General features: G+C 38.4%; 1 protein-coding gene across 4 annotated transcripts in view; it reads left to right on the top strand.

Moving 5' to 3' along the window:
* Nucleotides 1-20,629, top strand: part of LOC110609196 (rab3 GTPase-activating protein catalytic subunit) — a 49,329-nt gene extending 28,700 nt beyond the window's left edge. For 3 of the 4 annotated variants that reach the window (XM_021748614.2, XM_021748615.2, XM_021748613.2), the window contains exons 21-23: nucleotides 18,940-19,117; nucleotides 19,201-19,409; nucleotides 20,192-20,629. In XM_021748614.2, the coding sequence (XP_021604306.1) occupies nucleotides 18,940-19,117; nucleotides 19,201-19,409; nucleotides 20,192-20,488 (684 nt within the window). In that variant the 3' untranslated portion in view covers nucleotides 20,489-20,629. The remainder of the gene's footprint in view (nucleotides 1-18,939; nucleotides 19,118-19,200; nucleotides 19,410-20,191) is intronic. The other variant, XM_021748616.2, reaches the window with a different exon arrangement.
* Nucleotides 20,630-24,764: the final 4,135 nt, after the last annotated feature.

Raw genomic sequence — 24,764 nt, 5'->3', positions numbered from 1 at the left:
GTGGTGCTGCTGGAAGTGGTGATGTTGGATAGACATGGGTGGCTGTGAATCAGACTGCAAATGGAATTGATGGTTTATTACTTCAGTTGGAAAAATAAAAATATGAATATTGTTGACTTATTTACTCATCCTAACTGATTCTAGTGATATGATTTGATTTGATTATGATCCTTAATTATCTCTGTAATTATTATTTGATTATTTGCTACCTGTTTAGATATAATTCTTTGTGTATAAATAGTGATATAGACCAATTGTAAAGATTAAGAGTGAAATACAAGAATTCTCTAAATTTTCCCAAAATTTGTCAAATATAATTGGAACTGCATTTGACAATATCAAGTTGCAAAAAATTAGCAGTTGTGGATAAACTTCAAAAAACTGGAAAAAAGTTTTTCTTTTTTTGGCCATTATTCCTTTTATTCTTCTTAAGACATTTAATTTGAGGTTGCAACGTGTTAAGGATTGAATCCCTAACAAGTCAGAAAGAGAGGAAATGGGAGAGAAATAGAAGAAAGGGGAGAATTGCATAGTAGAGAGAATTCGAGATAGAGATAGAGAGATAGAAGAAAGAAAGATTGTAATTCTTGGAGTAGTTTCCCTTTAGTTACAATGGCTGTTATTTATATAGCTTTTAGATCTATAAAATACCTGTTCCTGCCACTCCACTCTCTAACTAATTTCTAGCTAAATTTACTATATTCTACTCTATCCTTTTATTACATTTAAATCCTCAACACCTTCTATTTATTTTCTAACACCCTTTATTCTCCTATCATAACATTCTTCACTTCTTGAAATTATTCTTGTCCTCAAGACTAAAGAAAATGCTGAAAATTAAAATGAATTTTTGTTGCTTCTTTCCTCAGACTTGGTCAGAAGGATGTGAAAATCCCACACAGTAGGTTTTGCTGGTCAGTTAATCCCCTAAATTTAGAACCCCAAATGTTAACTTCCAGCACGTGCCTCAGCTGAAATGACCCATAAGGCTTGACTGAAGATGCTAAATTTTCTTCACCTTCCTTCTCCAAATTTCCCATGCTTGTTCCTTCAAGATCACAATAGAATTTGATGTTATAACTTTCTTCCTTTCTCTTCTTGCTATTTCCCATTTATCTTCCATAAGAATTCTAGGATGACAACTGCTATATTCACCATCTTGGCTCCAAAAATACTGCCATATGTTTTCAACACCCACACCTTTTGTAGCACTAAAGAATTTTGGGAAGAATTTTTTATTCTATTCCAATTGAATTGATCTTTACAAGATTTGAGTATTTATACATAAAGAATCAATTTAAATTAGGAATATTTACAATAAGGATAAGATCCCTTAGCTCAAACCTAATTAGGATTCCAAAGATTTGAATCCTCCTAATTAGGAACCTTCTATGTTGGTCAACACTCCTCTCAAGTTGGTGCATAGATATCACACATGTCCAACTTACAAACCAAGATATGATAGGTCTTGTTGTTGAGCCCTTTGGTAAACACATCAGCTAGCTGTTCATTGGAAGTCACATGATCTAACCTCAAAACACCATTTTTTAACTTCTCTTTAATGAAGTGTTGATCAATCTCTATGTGTTTCGTTCGGTCATGTTGAATCGGATTGTGAGCTATACTGATGGCAGCTTTGTTGTTACGGTACAAGAGATGTTTGTCCTTCTCTAATAGTTTTAATTCCTCCAACAATCTCTGCAACCATAGGAGTTCACAAATACCTTGTGTCATCGCTCGAATTCCGCCTCAGCACTTGATTGAACAATAACACTTTGCTTTTTGCTTCTCCAAGTGACAAGGTTTCCTTCCACAAGTGTACAGTATCCACTAGTTGACCTTCTATCATTAAGGGATCCAGCCTAATCTACATCTGTGAATGAATGTATACAAAGATGACCGTGTTCAGAGAATAGGAGACCTTTTTCAGGAGCAGACTTCAAGTATCGCAAAATGTGAAAAATAGCTTGCATGTGAGACTCATGAGGATCATGCATAAACTGACTGACTAAGCTGACTGCATATACTATGTCTAGTCGAGAATGCGAAAGATAAATCAGTCTGACTACCAACCTCTGATATCTGCCCATATCCACTGATTTACCAATCCCTGCTTGTAGCATGTGATTGCTCTAAATAGGAGTTTCTTGTTTGAGATCTAGAAAATAGGGTTTTCAGTGTATGAGTGAGCTTAGCTGGGGCAGATCATGTCTCTCCCCCTTTATCCCTTTTCCTTTTGTCCTCTAGTGATGCATAACTGCCACCCTGCTACAGTGCCACCTGTCTCTGTCACCCAGGCCTGTACATACGGACGTGCCAGGGTATTGCTCTCTGTCAGGCGCCCATTTAATTCCCCCCGGCGGGCGTGCTAATAGGGCTGCGAGGTGATTGGGCCTGCTCTCTTACCTCTTGTCACGTTCCCGGGTTAGACTAGGGTGGAACTGTGCGCGTGGTCAGTGCGGCCTGCTTCATGTCACTGGGCTAGGGTACGCACCTTTGGTGGAACAATATAAGCATTTTTCCCTTGTAGCACCTCTAAAGGGCTTTTAAAGGCAAGAGCTTTAAGAGGCATTCTATTAATGAGACCTGCGGCTAAGACTGCATCTCCCTAATAGGTTTTTGGAAGGTTCATGGTAAAAAGGAGAGATCGGGCTACTTTCAATAGGTGTTTATTTTTTCTTTCAGTAACACCATTTTGAGCACTAGTGTAAAGACAACTAGTTTGCTGCAATATCCCATTTGACTCTAGATAAATAGAAAAACGGCCATCCATGTATTCTGTACCATTATTAGTTCTCAAAACTTTTATCTTAGCATCAAAATGAGTACAAATCATCTTGTGAAAGGATTGAAAGCAAGAAATCATATCACTCTTTGCCTTTATCAAATAAATCCAAGTCATGCGAGTGCAACAATCAATAAAAGTAACAAACCAACGATTACCAAATAGTGAGACCGTTTGAGTAGGTCCCCAAACATCAGAATGGATGGTCATAAAAGAGATCGTACTCCTATTGTTACGAGAGAGATAAGAGGTTCTTGTATACTTAGCATACTCACAAGTATCACAAACTAAAGAACCACATTGAGTTTTGGAAAATAAATCAGGATAAAGTTTTTCTAAAACAAAGAGGGATGGGTGTCCTAACCGTCGATGGCATTGTATAATTTCCTAGTTGACATCTTGATTTCTTCCAAAAAGAGCCCAAAGTGAATTCAAACTCAGATTAAGCCATCGTGCAATCTACAATTACCAATCCTCTTCTTAGTTTAAAGGTCCTGAATAATATACTGGTCAGGAAAAAATTCAATTTTACAGTTAAATACTTTGGTGAGAGCACTAACAGATAAGAGATTAACAGGGAAATAAGGAACATGAAGAACAGATGATAACTTGTATTTGGAGTACAGATAATAGAATCGGTTCCACATATAGGAGTGGAAGAACCATCTACGATTCTGACAGTGTCATTTTGTAGACATTGAAGATAATTAAGGAAGCCTTCAAAGGAGCCCATCATATGTCTATTTGCACCAGAATCAATAATCCATGGAGCATAATCAAGAGAGGAAACAAAAGTATTATCAAAAGTCCTTACATTACCCACACAAGTCACTGCCATTTCAAGAAAAAACTACTCTTTTTTTGTCAAAAACTGTGGAAAATTATTGTTACTGAAGAAAGAATTACTGTTCAGCGACGAAAAAGGCACGGGTCCAGCAGATTAGAAGCGCAGCTTGAAGGTGAGTCTACCGAAAAGGATCACCGTCGAAAAAGACCACTGGAAAACGTCACACGCATCGGCGTGTGGAAAAGATGTAGAATCTTGCGAGGGCGCGTGAGCCTCACGCGCTTGGCTTTCCGGTGTCGGAAGTGGACGGCTGGCCGGCGACGGTCCGGTGACCTTGCTAGTGGCGGCGGTCCGGTGACTCTACTGGTGGCGGCAGTGAGATGAAAAAAAAAAGGTTCCTAGATAGGGTAGTATCAAAAAGGTATATCTAGGGGTTTACAAACCCCAGCAGAAAAATTGAATTTAAACCTTAAAATCAGGAAAAAAAAAAAAAAAAAAAAAAACTCTGATGCCATGAAGAATTTTGGGAGGAATTTTTTATTCTATTCCAATTGAACTGATCTTTACAAGATTTGAGTATTTATATATAAGTAATCAACCTAAATTAGGAATATTTACAATAAGAATAAAATCCATTAACTCAAGCCTGGATCCCAAAGATTTGAATTTTTCTAATTAGAAACGTTCTATATTGGTCAACCAGAACCTTTATCTTTCTTTTCTCCAACAACATTTCCAAGAATTTCAGTAGCAAAAAACTCAATTTTGGGACTGAATTGTGCAAACATTTTAGATTCAACTAATATTGTCCTCATTTCAGATTCTAGTTGCCCAACATCACCATCTTCATCATTCTTCTCCTCATTGATCTCACTTACATTAGATATGTCAATAAAAAGCTCCTGCTTCACCTCAATTGCTTTGTCTTTCTTCTTGGAAATTTCACACGAGACATCTTGTTCTTTATTAGGCTTTTCAAAAATCTAATTTTCATTGATTAAGACTGCAATCTTTTCCTTTGTTACTTGAATTGATTGCTCAAAACTTTCCATTTTTCGATCCAAATTTTCTACTTTCTTAATCACTTTTTCAAATCTTTGCTCCAACTACTTGTTCCATTTTTTTAATCTTCTATTTAGAATTTCTTAAACTCCAAATATTGCACTTCCATGATTCAAGAATTTCAAGAAAATAAAGAAAATCAAGAAAGAGTAATCTGATTTTTAAGAAGCAAAATGGTACTCAAGGGAGAATTTTTTGGGAAAAATCAATAAAGTAGGAAGAAGAAGAATTCTAAGAAAGGGAGAACATGAAAAGAATGTGAATAAACGAAGGAACAAAAATTTCAAAAATTCCAAGAAACAAGTTCTTGAAATGCTGGAAGTGAGGAATTAAAGAAAGAAAAGATAAGTAATCAGAAACCAATAGAACAAGAAAGAATTTGGTTCAAGAATTTAAGAAATAGGTTATAGAGGAAAGAAAGAAGTGCAGAAACAAGGTTTTGCCAAGAAGAAGAAGAAACAGAGCAAGAACAGTGGGAAGGTGTCATGTATTATCGAAGGAATAAGAAAAGAAGTAATTGAATGAGTAGAGTGGAGGGAAATTCTGTTGGTAAAAGCACGGGTAGGCGTTGTTTGGTTGAGAAAAGTTAGTTAGCAGCCTAACTGTATTTTGTATAAATACGAGCTGAAGACCTTTATCAGCTATGATGAATAAGAATTCAAGATTTCTTTCTCCTCAATTCTATTCCCTTTCTCCCTCGCCTATTCTGTTTCTTTCTCTTTCTCATCCCTATTTTCTCTATTCTCTCCTCATCTAACTCTCTGTTACTCCCGCCTACTCAAGTTCATTGAGATTTGTGACAACTTGTATCAGAGCAAGCTTCGAAGGGCAATAACCTGTAATTGTGTTCAGAAACAGCAAAGAAATGACGAGATCTGGAGTTGTGGATAAAGAAACGAGGATTGGGGAAATTGAGGACCATATTAGGTCCTTGTAAGAAAATGCGAGAAAGGATAAAGAAAAATTAAGGATGGAAATTCAGAGGAGTGCCGAGGAGACAAGGAAAGCAGTATTGGAAGAGTTGCGATCCATCTTTGGAGTCACTTTGGAAAGCATGAAGGAGAATACTGTAGAGAGCGTTGAAGGAGTTGCGGTGCTGGGATGTAAGGGCATTCTCCCTAGCCCAAAGGATAATGTGATTCCTCCTATGCAGAGGAAGAACAACAGTGCCGGATCAGTTGTAGAAATAGAAGGTACGCCTACATTTTTGCTCAAAATTAAATTATTGCCTTTCAGTGGGAAGGAACCCTAGGGCCTGATTACATAAATGTATTAAATATTTTGAGATCTATGGCATTGTTAGGGAGCAAATAGTGAATATAGTGAATTTGTTTCTAATTAAAAGGATGGATGCTTGGTTTCACAATTGGACAATAGGAAAAGGGGATTATTCTTGGGCAGAATTTGAAAAGAAACTAAGGGGATTATTCTTAGGCAGAATTTGAAAAGAAACTATGTGTTAGGTTCAGGGAAGAAGAATGAGAAGATGTTATGGAAGAATTTATGAGAATTAAACAAGGGGGGTCAATTGATGAATATTTGGATAAGTTTGAAGATGTGAGATTTAGGTTGGAAAAGGTTATGCCCACACAAAAAGAGCAACCCCTCCCTCAAGACTTATCCCAACCTGTTAATATCTAGCCCTATAGATATTCTCATTTTCAAAAAGCAGAAATTGAGAAGTTGGTAGCTGAAATGTTGCAAAATGAGATAATCCAGCCTAGCATTAGTCCCTTTGCTTCTCCTGTTTTATTAATGAAAAAGAATGATGGGTCTTGAAGGTTTTGCATTGATTACAAGGAGGTTAAATTCCAATAATTGATGATCTTCTTGATGAACTTCATGGGGCTAAAATATTTTCAAAGCTGGATCTTAGAGCTGGCTATCACCAAATTAAAACTTACCAGATATCCACAAGACAGCTTTTAGGAACCATATGAGACATTATGAGTTTAGTTTCATGCCATTTGGCTTGACTAACGCCCCTGCCACCTTCCAAGCATTAATGAATCACATCTTCAAACCTTATTTGAGGTGTTTGTCTTGGTTTCTTCGATGACATCCTCATTTACTCCTTTTCTTGGGAGGATCATTTGCTGCACTTGGAGCAAGTATTCAAAATCTTAGAGGAACAACAGTTCTATGCAAAGTTGTCTAAATATTCTTTTGGCAATCTGAAATTGAGTACTTGGAGCACATTATCTCAGGCAAGGGGGTTTCTACAGATCTCAGCAAAGTGGCAGCAATGGTTTCTTGGCCTATTCCTAAGACAGCCAAGTAATTGTGTTTTTTGGATTTGACAGGGTATTATAGGAAGTTTATTCAAAACTATAGCCTTCTCAGTAAGCCTGTGGCAGCTGAAGAAGCATTTATATAGCTTCACAAGGTGATGTCTAAAGCTCCTGTTTTGGCGCTTCTTGTTTTCTCTAAACCATTTGTGGTTGAAACTAATGCAAGTGGAAGTGGATGGGGGCTCTTCTTCAACAAGAAGACTATCCTATTGCATTCATATCTAAAGCATTTGGTCCTACAACCAGCAGCCTGTCAGCCTATGAAAAGGAATTACTGGCCATCACTTTTGTTGTTTCCAAGTGGAGGCATTATTTGGAATAAGGAATTTGTTTTATAAAGACAGATCATGAAAGCATTAAGCATTTACTTGAGCAGAAGTTGCATACCAGGTTACAACTGAAGGGAATTTCTAAGTTACTTGGGCTTCAGTATAAGATTTCGAGGAGTTGAAAACAAAGTTGCTGATGCAGAAGAAGGATATTTCATGGCTATATAGTCTTCTATACAGCCCTTGTGGATGAGCAACTTACCCAGTAGCTATAAAGGTGACCAAGTAGCTACTGAAGTTATTCACAAACTGGCCATTGACAGTATTGCTCAGCTTGGTTATTCCCTTAAAAATGGATCGTTATTCCATAAATATCAGTTGTTTGTGGGATCTAAGGGACCTTTAAGGGATCAATTACTTGCCTTGTATCACAACATTTATTTAGGGGGCCATTTAGGGGTATATGCTTTCTATATCAGGCTTAAAAAGCACTTCTTTTGGCCTGGCATGCTTAACGATGTTATGGAATGGGTGAAGAAATGTGAGACTTGTGCTAGATGCAAGACTGAGCACTGCCAGACTCCAAGTCTGTTGCAGCCACTTCCAGTTCCTTTTTAGGCTTGGCAAGTGATCACTATGGATTTTATAGAGCAACTGCCCATTTCAAGAGGAACATATACTATTTTGGTTGTATTATGCAAGTTTTCCAAGTATGGACATTTTATTGCACTAAAGCATCCTTTCTCTGCTTCCATAATAGCTGAAGTATTCTTGGATAATGTCTTTAAACATCATGGGCTGCTAGCTTCCATTATCACTGATAGGGATAAGATTTTCACCAATTTATTTTGGAGAGTTGTTAAGGAAGTTAGGAACCAAGCTGGCCTATAGCTCCTCTTATCACACTGAGACTAATGGCTGTTATAAGTTATAGAAAGTAAATATGTTAATATAGGAAGTAAATATTGATAGATGGGTTAGTTGCTTAATCTTAGGGATTGTATAATCATAGACTTGATTTTCCTTCCTATTTAGATACCCTCTCTCATGTATAAATAGATTGTAATCTCTATTGTGAAATATAACAAATATTATCCTTCTACATGGTATCAGAGCCTTTCTCGTAGAGATTTAATTTTTCTCCCGTCAAAGTTTTTTTTAAGGAAAAAAAAAAAAAAAAAAATTTTGTTTTTTTTTTGGAGACTTAGGTCTCTGTTTATTTGGGTTACCCATAACGGGTAATATTTGGATCTCACCATCGCTGGAGTCGCCACATCGTTCCCTTGTCAGATCTGAGGTTTATTTGCCGTTCGGGTTTTGGGGGAGGTGTTTTTATCGGTACTGTTCACGGTACTGTTCACGGGTACTGTTCATCGACACTGTTCACGAGTACTGTTCACGTGGTACTGTTCATCGGTTTTGTTTACGTGGTACTGTTCACGCCGGGTACTGTTTTCTGATTCTGTGTTTCTTTTGTTGCTGTCGTTTTGGGTTTGTTGTCATGGTTGAAGTGAAAACCACCACCGTAACTGATGTGATTCCTATGATGACTAAAATCACGGAACACAAATTGAATGGATCTTCCAATCAAGGAATTTTGATATCTGCAGATGAGTATGCACAATTCGTCCAATACCAGGCATCTCTAAAATCCTCTAATTCCTCCTCTATCACTGCAATTGCCGAGTCAGGTAACTCTACTACATGTCTTGTGTCTTCATCCTCAAAATGGGTTATTGATTCTGGTGCTACTGATCATATGTCAGGTAATTCTACCCTTTTGTCCAATCTTGAGTCTCGTACATCGCCTTCTTATGTTACTCTTGCTGATGGCACTAAATCTTCTGTCATTGGTTCTGGTCATGTCAACTTAACCCCTTCTCTTTCTGTATCCTCTGTGTTATGTCTCCCTAAGTTCGCATTTAATTTGCTTTCCGTTAGTAAACTCACTCGTGCATTGAATTGTTGTGTCTCATTCTTTCCTGATCACTGTGTTTTTCAGGATCTTTCGACGAAGCAGATTATTGGTAGAGGGAGTGAGTCAGAGGGTCTTTACGTCTTGGATCAGCAACTACCTCGATCTCCTCGATCTCTGGTATGCTCCACGCGTTTAACACCTTTTGATGTTCATTGTCGTTTGGGGCATCCTTCTCTCTCAGTTTTAAAGAAGTTATATCCACAGTTTCATTCTTTGTCTACTCTAGATTGTGAGTCTTGTCAATTTGCCAAACATCATCGTTTACCTACACTGCCTCGAGTCAATAAACGGGCTTCGTCCCCCTTTGAGTTAGTACATTCAGATGTTTGGGGTCCTTGTCCTGTTGTGTCTAAGTCTGGCTTTAAGTATTTTGTTACTTTTGTTGATGATTTCTCTCGTACTACTTGGTTATTTTTAATGAAGAGTCGTTCAGAATTATTTTCTGTTTTTTGTGCATTTTATGCTGAAATCCAAACCCAATTCAATACTTCCATCCATATATTGCAAAGTGATAATGCTAAAGAGTATCTCTCTGGGGAATTTCAATCTTATTTGTTACAAAAAGGGATTCTTCATCAGTCATCTTGTGTTGCCACTCCTTCACAAAATGGAGTTGCTGAAAGAAAAAATCGACATCTTCTTGAAGTAGCCAGAGCTCTCTTATTCCAAATGAAGGTACCTAAATGTTTTTGGGCTGATGCTGTATCCACTGCTTGTTTTTTGATCAATCGCATGCCTTCCTCCATCCTTCATGGTGATATCCCTTATAACATTTTGTTTCCCACTAAATCTTTGTTTCCTATTGAGCCACGTATGTTTGGTTGTACATGTTTTGTTCGTGATGTTCGTCCACAGGTTACTAAATTGGATCCTAAATCACTCAAATGTGTCTTCCTTGGCTACTCTCGACGTCAGAAAGGGTATCGTTGTTTTTCTCCTGATCTGAATCGGTATCTTGTGTCTGCGGATGTAACATTCTTTGAGTCCACTCCATTTTTTCCGCCATCATCTATTTATAACACCGAGGGGGAGGAAGATGACCTCTTGTTATACACTGTTCGCTCTTTGTCTCCTCAAACTACTCCTACACCTTTCGCTCATGTGCCAGGTCGCCCTCCCATCTTTCATGTGTATTCCAGACGCTTAGAGGACTCTGACTCCGTTCCGCTACCTGCTTCTTCGTCGACAGATCCTGCTCCCACTGATCCTTCACCGTCTGATTTGGATTTGCCCATTGCTCTTCGCAAAGGTAAACGTACTTGCACTTATCCTATTTCATCTTGTGTCTCTTATGATCAATTATCCTCCTCTTCTCGTTGTTTTGTCACTGCTTTAGATTCTATTTCAATTCCCAAAACTGTTATTGAGGCTTTGTCTCATCCTGGTTGGCGTGCTGCAATGGAAGAGGAAATGATGGCCCTTGACACTAATGGTACTTGGGAGTTGATGTCCTTGCCCCCAGGAAAGCGGGCTATTGGGTGCAAATGGGTGTTTGCAGTAAAAGTAAACCCTGATGGATCTATTGCTCGCCTCAAGGCCCGTTTAGTGGCCAAAGGTTATGCACAAACTTATGGAGTTGACTATTCTGATACATTCTCTCCAGTTGCCAAGCTCGCATCTGTCCGATTGTTTATTTCCTTGGCGGCTACTCATGACTGGCCCTTGCATCAACTGGATATTAAAAATGCTTTTCTTCATGGTGATCTTCAGGAGGAGGTTTATATTGAGCAACCACCTGGTTTTGTTGCTCAGGGGGAGTCAGGTAAGGTTTGTAGACTTCGAAAATCCCTTTATGGCTTGAAACAGAGTCCTCGAGCATGGTTTGGCAGGTTTAGTGAGGTGGTCCAACAGTTTGGAATGAAGATGAGTAAGTGTGATCACTCAGTGTTTTATAGAAATTCTGATAGTGGAGTAATTCTGCTTGTAGTATATGTGGATGATATCGTTATTACAGGAAGTGACATTGCTGGCATCACATCCCTAAAAGAATTTCTTAAAACACAGTTTCATACAAAGGATTTGGGTTCCTTGAAATATTTCTTGGGAATTGAAGTTATGCGGTGTAAGAAAGGCATCTTCTTATCTCAAAGAAAATATGTTCTTGATTTGTTGGCAGAAACAGGAAAATTGGGTGCTAAGCCTTGTAGTACCCCAATGACCCCTAACCTTCAACTTACCACAGAAGACAGTGAGCCATTTGCAGATCCTGGAAGGTACAGAAGATTAGTTGGTAAGCTGAATTATTTGACTGTGACTCGTCCTGATATTGCATATTCAGTGAGTGTGGTAAGTCAGTTTATGTCCTCTCCTACTGTTGCCCAGTGGGATGCTCTGGGACAGATTCTTTGTTACCTTAAAGGGGCCCCAGGACGAGGCCTATTCTATGGTAACCATGGGCACTCAAATATTGAATGCTTTTCTGATGCTGATTGGGCAGGCTCGAAAGTTGATAGGAGGTCAACTACTGGGTATTGTGTTTTTGTGGGAGGTAACTTGGTCTCATGGAAAAGTAAGAAGCAAAATGTGGTCTCCCGTTCTAGTGCTGAATCTGAATATCGAGCCATGGCACAAGCCGTTTGTGAAATCTTGTGGGTACGTCAACTGTTGGAAGAAGTTGGGTTTTCAAATTCGGTGCCTGCTAAGTTGTGGTGTGATAATCAAGCAGCTATCCACATTGCCTCCAATCCAGTATTTCACGAGAGGACCAAACACATCGAGATTGATTGTCATTTTGTTCGTGAAAAGGTTCAACAAAAGATAATATCAACAGAACATATCCGAACTGGAGAACAATTAGGAGATATTTTCACTAAAGCTCTAAATGGGACTCGAGTCGATTATATATGTAACAAGTTGGGCATGATTAACATTTATGATCCAACTTGAGGGGGAGTGTTATAAGTTATAGAAAGTAAATATGTTAATATAGGAAGTAAATATTGATAGATGGGTTAGTTGCTTAATCTTAGGGATTGTATAATCATAGACTTGATTTTCCTTCCTATTTAGATACCCTCTCTCATGTATAAATAGATTGTAATCTCTATTGTGAAATATAACAAATATTATCCTTCTACAATGGCCAAACTGAAAGGTTGGTGTTTGAGATGCATTTGTTATCAGCAACCTCATTCATGGGCTAAGTGGTTACCTATAGCCAAGCAGTGGTACAATACCATCTATCATTTAGCTCTGAAAATGTCCCCTTTTGAAGCCCTTTGAATATCGGCCCACTTCTTTACCTATAATTCAGTTGCAAGACGTTGCTGTGGATTGGGTGGCTAAATTTTTACAGACTAAAAAACATGTCTCAACTCATAAGGAAAAATTTGCTACAAGCTCAAAATCGAATGAAGCAATATGCAGATAAAAAGAGGAGTGTAAGGTAGTTTGAGATTGGTGATTGAGTGTACTTGAAATTGCAGTCGTACAGGCAAATTTAGTTGTTAGAAAGAATTTTAAGCTAACAGCTAGGTACTATAAGCTCTGTCAGATATTGGAGAAAATAGGTCCAGTAGCCTATAAGCTGCAACTGCCATCCTTCGCCACTATACCCAGTATATCATGTTTCCTTGTTGAAGAAAAAAAGTGGGAAAAGGCTCCACCATTGTTCAAGACCTGCCTAGTTTTGAGGAAGATGAGGTTGTCGTTGAACCTGAAAAAGTGTTGAAGACAAGGGTGATTTTTAGAGATGGACAGCAGATTTTCCAAGTGTTGGTCCAGTGGTCTCAACTGCTCGCTGAGGATGCCACTTGGGAAGATAAGTCTTTTATCTTTGCTCAATTTCCTTCTTTTCAATTTTCTTAGGGACAAGAAGATTCTCGTGGGGTATTGGCACGTATTATTAAAGGAATAAGAAAAGAAGTAATTGAATGAGTAGAGTGGAGGGAAATTCTGTTGGGAAAAGCACGGTAGTGCTGTTTGGTTGAGAAAAAGTTAGTTAGCAGCCTAACTGATTTCTGCATAAATACCAGCTGAAGACCTTTATCTGCTATGATGAATAAGTATTCAAGATTTCTCTCTCCTCATTTCTATTCTCTCTCCCTCATCTATTTTGTTTCTTTCTCTTCTCATCCTTATTTTCTCTATTCTCTCCTCATCTAACTCTCTGTTTCTCTCGCCTACTCAAGTTCACTGAGATTTGTGATGGAAGGAAATGGAAGAAATCTCTGCAAAAGAGAGGAGGAAAATTCTGGAAAAGAAAGAAGGAAAGAATATAGGAAGAAAGAGAAGAATTCTCAGGGAAAGGAAAGATTCTGTCAAGAAGAAAAAAGAGAGAAGAAATAAAGGGAAAGAAAGACGTTTTAGGAAGAAGAAAGAAGAATTAGAGGGAAGAAAGCAGAATAGAAGAAGAAAGACAGCAGGAGATACCTGTAACTTGGGAGGACTGCTTCTGATCTGTGCCTGATTGCAACTACCAGAAATTCATTTGGAAGCAATGCCCATCCTCGACAAAGCTCTGATACCAATTGTTAAGAATTGAATCCCTAACAAGTCAGAAAGAGAGGAAAGGGAAGAGAAATAGAAGAAAGGGGAGAATTGCAGAGTAGGGAGAATTAGAGATAGAGATAGAGAGAGAGTGATAGAAGCGTTAAATTTGGGCCAGGCCTAACTCACCCAAAAGCTAGCTCAAAGGGGAGGAGTGCCTATGGCTCATATAAGGGGCACATTACCCCTTTCCACAACCGATGTGGGATTCAATACACCCCTTCACGCCCAAAATTTTATTGGTTCGTGACACATTTTATGGGAGGCCCAACATCGGATGGGAAGGCTCTGATACTGAAACCTTTGATGAAAAGAAAAAAAAGAGAGCAGCAGATTTGAGAGAAAATACTTTATTATTCCCCTCAAGTTAATTGGGGTATATATACTACTTACAAGAGTACATACTAGGTAAGAAAATAATTTAATTTCCTAATTATAGTCTAATCATATCCCAATCATATCACACAATCATATCCCTAATTATCAGTACAAATCTAGGCTATTTACAGAAATAATCTCAACACTCCCTCTCAAACTGGAGCGTACATATCATATGCTTCAAGCTTGTTACAAATATACTCGATTCGTGGTCCTCGAAGTGATTTTGTGAAAACATCAGCTAGCTGATCATTTGAGTTGACAAAACTAGTAGAAATGCATCCGGACTCAATCTTTTGCCTAATGAAATGGTAATCCACCTCTATATGCTTCGTCCTCTCATGAAAAACTGGATTTGATGCAATATGGAGGGTAGCTTGATTATCACATATCAACTTCATTTGGCCATTATCGCTATATTTCAATTCCTGAAGGAGTTGCTTCAACCAGATGAGGTCGCATGTTGCTAAAGCCATAGCTCGATATTATGCTTCTGCACTTGATCTTGCAACCACACTTTGTTTTTTACTTTTCCAGGATATGAGATTCCCTTCAATCCTAATACAATATCCTGAAGTAGATCGTCTATCTGAAGGGGAACCTGCCCAATCTGCTTTAGAATAGCCAACAATTTGTGAGTGACTCTTGTCCTCATAGAGTAGACCTTGTCCTGGAGCTCCTTTGATATATCTAAGAATGCGAATGACTGCATCCCAGTGACTACTGTATGGAGTTTGAAGAAATTGACTAACCACACTTACAGCAAAAGAAATATCTGGTTGTGTGATAGTGAGATAATTGAGCTTGCGGACTAATCTTCTGTATCTAGCAGGATCTTTAAGTGGCTCCCCTTGTTCAGGAATAAGCTTAACATTTGGATTCATGGGAGTGTCCACATGTCTACAGTCTAACATGCCTGTTTCTTCTGATATATCGAAAGCATATTTCCGTTGAAAAATTACAATACCTGTTTTAGACTGTGCCACTTCAATTCCCAAGAAATATTTCAGTTTTCCCAGATCTTTAGTTTGAAAATGACTGAATAAATATTGCTTAAGTTGAGAGATTCGATTATGATCATTTCTTGTAATGACAATATCATCAACATAGACCACCAAATAGATGCATCTATCACCATTATAACGAAAAAATACGGAATGATCAGAATTACTTTGAGACATTTCAAACTGTTGAACTAAAGTGCTAAATCGTCCAAACCATGCTCTTGGAGACTGTTTTAGCCCATACGAAGAGCGTCGTTGCTCCATATAAACGTCTTCAGTGAGCTCTCCATGAAAAAAGGCATTTTTAATATCCAGTTGATGCAGGGTCTAGTGATTAATTGTAGCTAATGAGATAAGGAGGTGAACATAAGCTATTTTGGCTACGGGAGAGAAAGTATCACTGTAATCAAGCCCAAAAATCTGTGTGTAACTTTTAGCTGCAAGGCGAGCTTTAAGGCGATTAATTTTGCCATCAGGTCCCACCTTAACTGTGTAAACCCATCGACAACCAACAGTAGACTTACCAGGTGGTAAGGATACCGGTTCCCAAGTTCCATTGTTATGCAGAGCAGTCATTTCCTCTACCATGGCATTACACAACCCAGGATGATCCAATACTTCTCTAACTGTCTTGGGTATGGAGACAGCAGACACAGTAGAGACAAAAGTATAATAGGAAGGAGACAAACGATGGTAACTCACAAAATTATAAATGGGATGAGGATTTTGGGAAGAGCGAATACCTTTTCGAAGAGCAAGAGGAGGAGTAGTTGCCGTTGTTGAAGGCATTAGAAGTACCTGCATTAGGGAGAGAAATGTCATTGTTATTGGCAAATGGGTGAGACCGACGTGTATAGACTTGAAGAGGGGGCATAGGAGTGGGAGATGGACACACTTGCGGCAAAGAAGAAATAGGAGTCGGAGGTACAGGCAAAGCGCTAGGGACAAAAGTTTTGTATGTTGGATTAGAAGAGAAGTAAGGAGAGGTTTCAAAAAAGGTGACATCTGCAGACACAAAAATATCTGTTAATAGTAGGAACATAGCATTTGTAACCTTTTTGAAGCCGTGAATAGCCGAGAAAGACACATTTAACTGATTTGGGTTGGAGTTTGTCTTTGCCAGGAGTATGATCATGAACAAAGCATATACATCCGAAAACACACAGAGACAACTGGGTGGAATTCTGGTTAGGAAATAGGACAGAATGAGGACTTTGATGCTGCAAAACAGAGGAGGCATTCGGTTAATCAAGTAACAGGCGATGAGGATAGCTTCCCCCCAAAAACGCAACGAAACATTGTGATGTAGTAGTAAAGTGTGGGCTGTTTCAATTAAATGCCGATTTTTCCGCTCGGCAACTCCATTTTGTTGTGGGGTATAAGAGCAAGAAGTTTGGTGAGTAATACCCTGAGTAGACAAGAAATGAGTGAATGAGGAAGACAAATATTCTCTTGCATTATCACTTCGCAGTATCTTAATGCGAACACTAAATTGATTATGGATTTCAGCATAAAACTTTTGAAAAATAGGAAACAAATCAGAACGATTCTTCATCAGAAAAAGCTAAGTGCAACGAGAATAGTCATTAATAAAGGTAACAAAATATTGAAATCCCAAAGTTGTACTAACCCGATTTGGACTCCAAATATCTGAATGAACAATGTCAAACATAGAACTGGCCCTATTATTGATTTGCTTGGGAAAAGATGCTCGGGTTTGCTTCTCGAGTTGACAAGACTCACATTCTAAAGAAGGCAAGGAAGAGAGGCTAGGAACTAGTTTTTGTAACTTGTTTAGACTTGGATGTCCCCAACGACTATGAATGAGTTCATCGAAGGTGGAAGACACAAAAGCAATTGGAGAGTTAGAAGTGGAGAAATAGTACAATCCTTGTGACTCATATCCTGCTCCAATCATCTTTCCAGTGCTCCGATCCTGCACAACCACAGATTCAGTAGTAAATATGACTGAACAGTGAAGATCTTTAGTCAATTTGCTAATAGAGATTAGGTTGTATGGACAGTCAGGGGTAAATAAAACATTAGTCAAGGGGATAGAAGGAAGGAGATATACGTTACTGATCCCTTTAACTTGAGTTTGTGAACCATTAGCTAATGTGACTTTAGATGGTGTAGAAGGTGAAACAAGAGTAGAGAAAAGAGAGGGACTGACAGAGATATGATCAGAAGCACTAGAGTCGAGGATCCATGAACCAATGGGTAAAGACTTGGTTAGATAAGTAAAAGAATTACGAGAATGGGCAATATTTGATTGGGCCATGGAGAGAATCTTCCAAAAAAGAAGGATTTGCGCCTGTGAACAGTAAATCCGACGTTAGACGGGCTGGGCAAGCGATCGGACCTACTGGGCTAGAATCGTCGGCGTCGGGCGATGCTGGAGGAAGAGTTGCCCGTGTGAAACGGTTGTCGAAAGATGGTGCACGCGTCCGCTTGTGGCCGGAGACAGGTTGCTTAGGGTGGCGTGTGGAGGCGCGTGGGGCCGGATCTGGACATGAGCATGAAACCTTTTGATGAAAAGAAGAAAAAGAGAGCAGAAGATTTGAAAGAAAATACTTGATTATTCCCCTCAAGTTAATTGGGGTATATATACTACTTACAAGAGTACATATTAGGTAAGAAAATAAATTAATTCCCTAATTATAGCCTAATCATATTCCAATCAGATCACATAATCATATTCCTAATTATCAGTACAAATTTAAGCTATTTACAGAAATAATCTCAATAGATACCATGAAGAATTTTGGGAAAATTTAAAGTATTCTTGTATTTAACTATTAATCTTTATAATTGGTCTACATGACTATTTATACACAAAGAATTATATCTAAACAGGAAGCAAAAAATCAAATAATAATTACAGAGATAATTAAGGATCCTGATCAAATCAAATCATATCCCTGGAATTAGCTAGGATCAGTAAATAAGTCAACAAGAAGAAAGAGAGATTAATTAAGATTGATAATTCTTGGATTAGTTCCCCTTTAGTTATGATGGCTGATATTTATACAGCTTTTAGATCTCTAAAATAACTATTCTTGCCACTCCACTCTCTAACTAATTCCTAGCTAAGTTTACTATTTTCTACTCTTTATCTTTTTATTACAATTTGAATCCTTAACACCTTCTATTTATTTGCTAACTCAAATAAATACAGCGAGGAGGGTTAAACTCTAAATTTGTTTATACGAGCTTTTCTAATTGTTCCACAAACTTGTAACAATTCCAAAATTTTTTTCTTTAGTTTCTAGAGATTTAGGCTTTAGCATGAAGAATTGAGCAAAGTCAAGTCATTAGGTACTTCTGCCTATATGCAATTATACATTTTGTCAAATTAAATGTTTGAGGCGTTTCATTGGTCAAAGCCTTTTGATGAGCAATTTAGGTTTTAACATCAGGGAAGAGATCTACTATCAGGTGAGAATGGTTGGTTATGTTTCTTTTCAAATCTGAAGAAAGTGAAACTTAATAGAGAGTTTTCAAGTGCTGCTGGACCAGGAGTTGATTGGTCAAGTATTTGCCTAATTCTGCAAAATTATCCTTTTCACCTTTATCTGAATCAGAATTACTACGTTGCCAAGTTTACCCTAGATCAATGCTAGACATTTCTGTTCGAATCAAGTTTTAAGTTTTTATTTATTTCGTAACTACTCAGCTCTGCTCCATCCCTTGACCTCTCCCATAATTTTCAAAAGCCAGCTAGTTTTAGCATGCTCCTAAGAATATTAGGGTAATGATGAAACCCGTACATTACACTGGTTAAAGAGATTAGGACCAGATGGATGTACTAGTCTATTGGGCTGCGGGACCCATTGAGATGCAATGTGTTCTTATGTGCTTTTATTTTGACCCATCAATTCAACTGGAACTCCACAGATACTTCATTACCTGGAGACTTTGAGACCTCATCAATTGCTAGAACAAATGGTTTGTACTGCCTTCAGAGCATCAGCTGACACACTCAATCAGACTAATTTTGGTGGGTTGAAGCAGATGACAGTGAAAATTGAGCAGCTTTACCTTACTATGGGATCTGTGTTGAAGCATTTGCAAAGTAAATTTTCTTGTTACCTCACTTCGAATTTACACTCCTTAAGCCTTTTTTTTTTAAAAATTTATAATCTTTCTATTTGTCAGCAAATAGAATATCTGGCAACAGTGAGACTATTGAAGACCTAAGGCGGCTGTGCGTCGTCTTTGAACATGTTGAGAAGTTACTCACTCTTGCGGCTTCTCTTCATCGTAAGTTCATACAAGCGCCACGTCTCTCTGCAGATATCTTCACTGACTACTATAATTTTTATCTTCCAAGAATGGGAACGGGCTCATCAGATGTCGATCAAAAGGTAAACAGTCTCTACACTGAATTATGTTTATATCTGCTATTTAACACAGTAGGTAGCTCAATCCATCTTCTCCCTCTAACTGAAGCATTAATTTGAAAAAGTTTACTTATTTTGAAGTTTAATTGTCATATCACGTTAAAACGTGGGAAGCTTTCAAATTTTGTGGGAAGTAATTTGAAAATGGATTCTCTGGATCCAATGAAAGGTCGAGAATCTCATCAAAATGTCCCCAAGCTTTAGTTCCTTTAAATACTTTTATCCCATCATCCATTGAACTGTAATACTTAAAAGAAAAGACAAAATACACTTGTAGGAGGAGGATTTTTAATTTATTTTTTAGAATCAGATAAAGTAAAGCATCAACAATAGTAAAATTCAGGGATTAAATAGTCATTTATCTGAAATTTGACTGTACTTAGAAAATAGATGAAAGGATTAAAATCAAAAGAAATAAAAAATTCGAGGATGTATGAAATACTGCTTACATACCTGGTATTGGCATAATTTTACAAATTGTATCATAGTTTTAGCAAGAAGGGGAAGGGTTAAAGATTTAACCAATGTGAGACATCACTTTAGTTGAAGAAACTCTAGATGCTGTAGTAAGGGAAGAAATAGTAGGGTTCACTTGACCAGATCTTCATTTTCTAATCCAAAGCCTGCTTAATTGAGTTTTTGAAATATAGGATTAACATGTTAATCTAGCAATAATTAGTGATGATTTTGTCAATCGCCCTACCCCTAATATAGGGTTTAACCTGAGTTGATGTGTTTTCACATAGGAGTTCAATAAGAAGCAGAATGTAAAGATGCAGGAGAGACAAATTATATCAGAAATGTTCAAACCGCCTACTGCAAACCAGTCATGGAGAAAAGTACTAAGCATGGGTAATCTTCTTAACGGCCATGAGCCGATCGCCAGAGAAATCATATTTTCGACACGTGATAGCTCGAACAATCATCATTATGCTGCCCAAACTCCCAAGGATTTGAAACAAGAAATAGAGACATATAGAATGTACATTTGTGGAACCTCAAATGATCTTCGTGTAGCACTTTCTATTACCTCATGTGATTAATTCTTGGTGACTTGTTTTGATTTCTCAGAATTCATTCTTATATTTTGTCTAAAAGGACCTCGATTTGTACTGTTTTGGCATTGTTACACTTGAAGTTGTGTTTAACCAAGTATAATTTTTGAATTATAATATTTTGTTTAAGATTCTAACCTTGATTAAATCAATTCGAATTTTCTCTTGCAATTATCTTATTTGCAATAAAAAAATTTTTTTAATTCTTTTAACTTTTTTTTTTTCTCTTTTTTCCTTTTAAAATTCATGGGGTTTTTTCTTTTCAGATATTTTATTTTTTAAAAATAGAATTGATTAAATCTTTTCGTTAGTTTGAATTAAAATTTTTTGTTACTTAAAAATAGTATGTGTTTTCATTATTTTCAAAATATCAAAATTATTTTTTATTTCACACAATAAAATATTTTAATAGAAATTATTAGTGTTATGACACACTGATATTATATAATATCCGCTGAAAGTAAATCATGAACTGTCACTACAAGATAGAAACCACATGGTAAGGATTTGACAAGTAGAAAACATAATTTTGTCCGATTAAAGGGAACACCTAGATTCTTTAATACTCGGATCGCTCTCATGACTCACCCTCCCTAATAGGCCGTGTTTTGGCATAAAATTACTATTATCAGGCACACTCTCATCTCGCCTGTGATCGCGGGTTCACTAATCTATTAGCTGGCGCTATCCCTTATCAAGCAGCCGGCCACATTATCGTTGGATTCTCAAGAAATGTTATATTTATCTCCATCTTCTTACAGTATAAAATGGGAACAATCACAGAGGCAAATGTACGCTATCTCTAATACTACTCAAGTTCTAAGTAGTCCATTACATTCTCTCTATTCTTCAATATTCTGACTTCATCATCGGAGTGGTTGCCGTAGGCACCCACCACCACTTCACGCTTCCTTTCTTGCAAGTTCTAGCCAATCACAGCACAACTCCATTTCGGTCATATGGTTAATCTAATCTCAACAACATCATTTAGTTTCGTGGTTGGGAAGCCCATTAGATTCTCTTTGATAATTTGGATTTACGCCAGACTCTTGTTCTCTTTTTCTCTCTAAAGAAGGAACTTTTTCTTCCCTGTTCTTGGAAATGGAGGGAATTGTGCATGTTATCACTGGAGGACTTGACAAGGGTAAAGAGAAAAGTAAGTGGGTAGCAGAGGATGTCCTATCTATTTATCAAGAACCACGGACTAGGCAAGAGGTAAGATTTGGCCCCGCAGACAAGGCGATTAGATTCTTTCAAAATGATCCGTTGATCGTTAAGATCCTCCTAAATCGGTACGAGGTAATGAGAGTACTAGCAGAAATAGGTAGTTATGTTAATCTTCTTATCCCAGATATTTTTAACAAGTTAGGTGTAATACCCGGCTAGACTCCGGTATCGGAATTCCTACCGTCCGGTGGAATCTCGGATGTCGGAAGCCTCTAGTAGGGTAGACTCATGTTTTCATAAAATGTTTTAAGGTATTTCATGGTTTTAAGTAAAATGGAAATGAGTTTTTTGCATTAAAACAACCTTGGAGGAAAACTCAGGTTCGGCCGCCGAACCTCAAGTTCGGCCGCCGAACATGCATGCCTTCGGGAGCGCCTTTAGGCCCCCAAAAGCACAAGTGAGGGAAGTCCAGGTTCGGCCGCCGAACCTCAAGTTCGGCCGCCGAACATGGCATGCATGCGGAGGCACATTCGGCCCCCGAACGTGGCCTGGCTAGCCACTATAAAAGGGTCCCTTAGCCGAAAACGGGCGAGTTTTTCTCCATTTTCGGCCAAGGTGAGCTTTCCGCCGCCCCTCACCGATCTTTGATGTTTTTCCTCTAGATCTTTCAAGTTTCTCACTTGTTTTAACTTCATTTTGAAGATTTGAGCTTTTGAGCAAAGTTTTGGAGCTTTGAGGTTCAAGAACTCGAATCTCTTCCAACTCCAAGTTTGGTCGCCTCTACTCTCGATCTTCAAGAGGTAAGAGTCGATCTCTAGTTTATATTATGTTTTAAGTAAGTTTTATGAAGTTCATGAGGTAGAAAATGCATGTTTAGCTCATAGTTAGGTTTATGGGTTTTATATGTGTTTTTGAGCAATGTGAGTTGCTTGTGTGTTGTAGTTGGGGTTTTTGATGGTTTGATGCCCCTAGGAACTTGTATGTTTGCTTGTGAATGCTTGGGAATGTTGTAGAATAGGTTTATGCATGTTTGGAGGAGATTGGAGGCATAAATGCATAAGGGAGCCAAGTTTCTGCCCTTTGGCCGAAACCAGGTTCGGCAGCCGAAGGAACTTTCGGCCGCCGAACATGGCTGGGGAGGCAGGCCTTTCGGCTGCCGAAGTTGCCCCCGAAAAGAGACTTTCGTCTCTGTCTGGGACTTTCGGCCGCCGAAGGTGCCGCCGAACATGCATGAGTTTCGGCCACCGAAGGTGCCGCCGAACCTGCTTGACTTTCGGCTCTGGAGGGACTTTCAGCCGCCGAACCTGCCGCCGAAAGTGCCCTGTTCAGCCATTTCTTGCATGTTTTTCTATGATTATTCCATGATGTTTGAGGGGTTTTTGGAGAATAGTTTAGAGTTATGTTTATGTATGTTTGGTCCCTCATTTGAGTCCACCTGTGTAGGTTCGGACCCGAGGAACCGAGGACCCCAGCAGTGAGTCTGTTGCCCTAGTGTCTGGTCAGAGCTATCCAGAGGTGAGTGGAATAACCTACTATGTTTTAAAGCAAATAATGTACTTTTTAGCATGTTTCATGCATCATGAATGCCATGTGATGAATTAGGTTGCTTGCATTAGAATTCACGAATATGTTGCATTGCATATGTTAAATGTTGATGTGGATGAATGTTGGATGATCCATAGCCCTCGATCTATGATATGACGATGTGATATGTACGGTATGGAATGTAAGACCAGTGGGACCCATTCTACGTTCGCTGGCACTATGTAAGGGAAAGACCAGGACCCATTCTACGTTCTGGCACAGTTGGACTATGTAGAGGGCTATTGGTGACAAGTTCATCCTTGATGTGATTAGCTGTGATGTGATGCATTCCATGATCCATATGATTTAAATGTTTTTATTATTCTGCTCACTGGGCTCTAGTAGCTCACCCCTCTCCCATTTCCCCAGGATTGCAGGTACAGGGTAGACCAGGAGGTTTACAAGAGTATTGAAGTCACGTGTATGTAATAGATAGTGTGGACATGATAAATATATTAATGTTATGTAAAAGTACAGTTTCAGTCATGTAATGATATTGAGGATTAGAGATTGTGCTTGACATTATGTATGAGGTATCCCTTTTGTTACATGATCATAAATGTTTTATAATGTTCATGAAAGCCAACTCATCTTATGATGTATCGCCCATTGGGGCATTGATGAGATCCCACAGAGGGGTCATGATTATGATTATGAGTATGTTCAGGTTGAGTTTGGCTTATGAGTGAAAGAAAAGTTTTAAATTTTTATGTATGTTGTTGATCATGTATGGGATTATACAGGTTTTCAGGATGAATGTCAGGCTTGCTACGGGTCTTGGCGGCCTTAAGCCGACCCAGATCCTAGCGCTGGTAGCGGTCCGATTTTCGGGTCGTTACATTAGGCTTGGATAAAAACAGACTTGTCAGAGTCTCCTATTCTTTAGTACAATTAGGAGATAAAACCGTGGCAGTGCTGGACACCATCAACCCTCTCCTAGTGTAACGACCCGGAAACCGGACCGCTACCGGCGCTAGGATTCAGGTCGACTTAAGGTCGCCGAAACCCGTAGCATGCCTACTATGAACTCTATGTACCTGTTAAATCCTATACATGATCATACATTGCCATAAAAATTTTGAACTTTTTCATTCACCAAGCTTGACCTGTGCATACACTATATCTGTAAACATAAAACCCCATACTAGAGCCCTCATCAAATGCTCTAGATGGGTCATCATTACATATATCAAGCTTAGTTCTCATCATAAACATCATAAAAATGATCATATACAAAGGGATTAAATATACTCTAGGGCCAAGCACAATACTATCTCAATAGTCATTTCATAACTTTACATAATCTCTTCGTACAATACATGTCCACTACTCTATACTATTACATAAACTTTACCCTTGCTGATACTCTGTCTTTTCTATGGCCCTGAAAACATGGGGGTTAGAGAGAGGGGTGAGCTACTAGAGCCCAGTGAGCAGAACAATAAAAACATGTAATAAAACATGCTATCATGAAATGCGTCATATCACAAGTAAATCACATCACGGATGGACT

Source organism: Manihot esculenta, chromosome 2, assembly GCF_001659605.2.
Source record: "Manihot esculenta cultivar AM560-2 chromosome 2, M.esculenta_v8, whole genome shotgun sequence".
Classification (NCBI taxonomy): Eukaryota; Viridiplantae; Streptophyta; class Magnoliopsida; order Malpighiales; family Euphorbiaceae; genus Manihot; species Manihot esculenta.
Note: the sequence above shows the minus strand (reverse complement) of the source record. Positions and strands in the feature narration are given on the sequence as shown.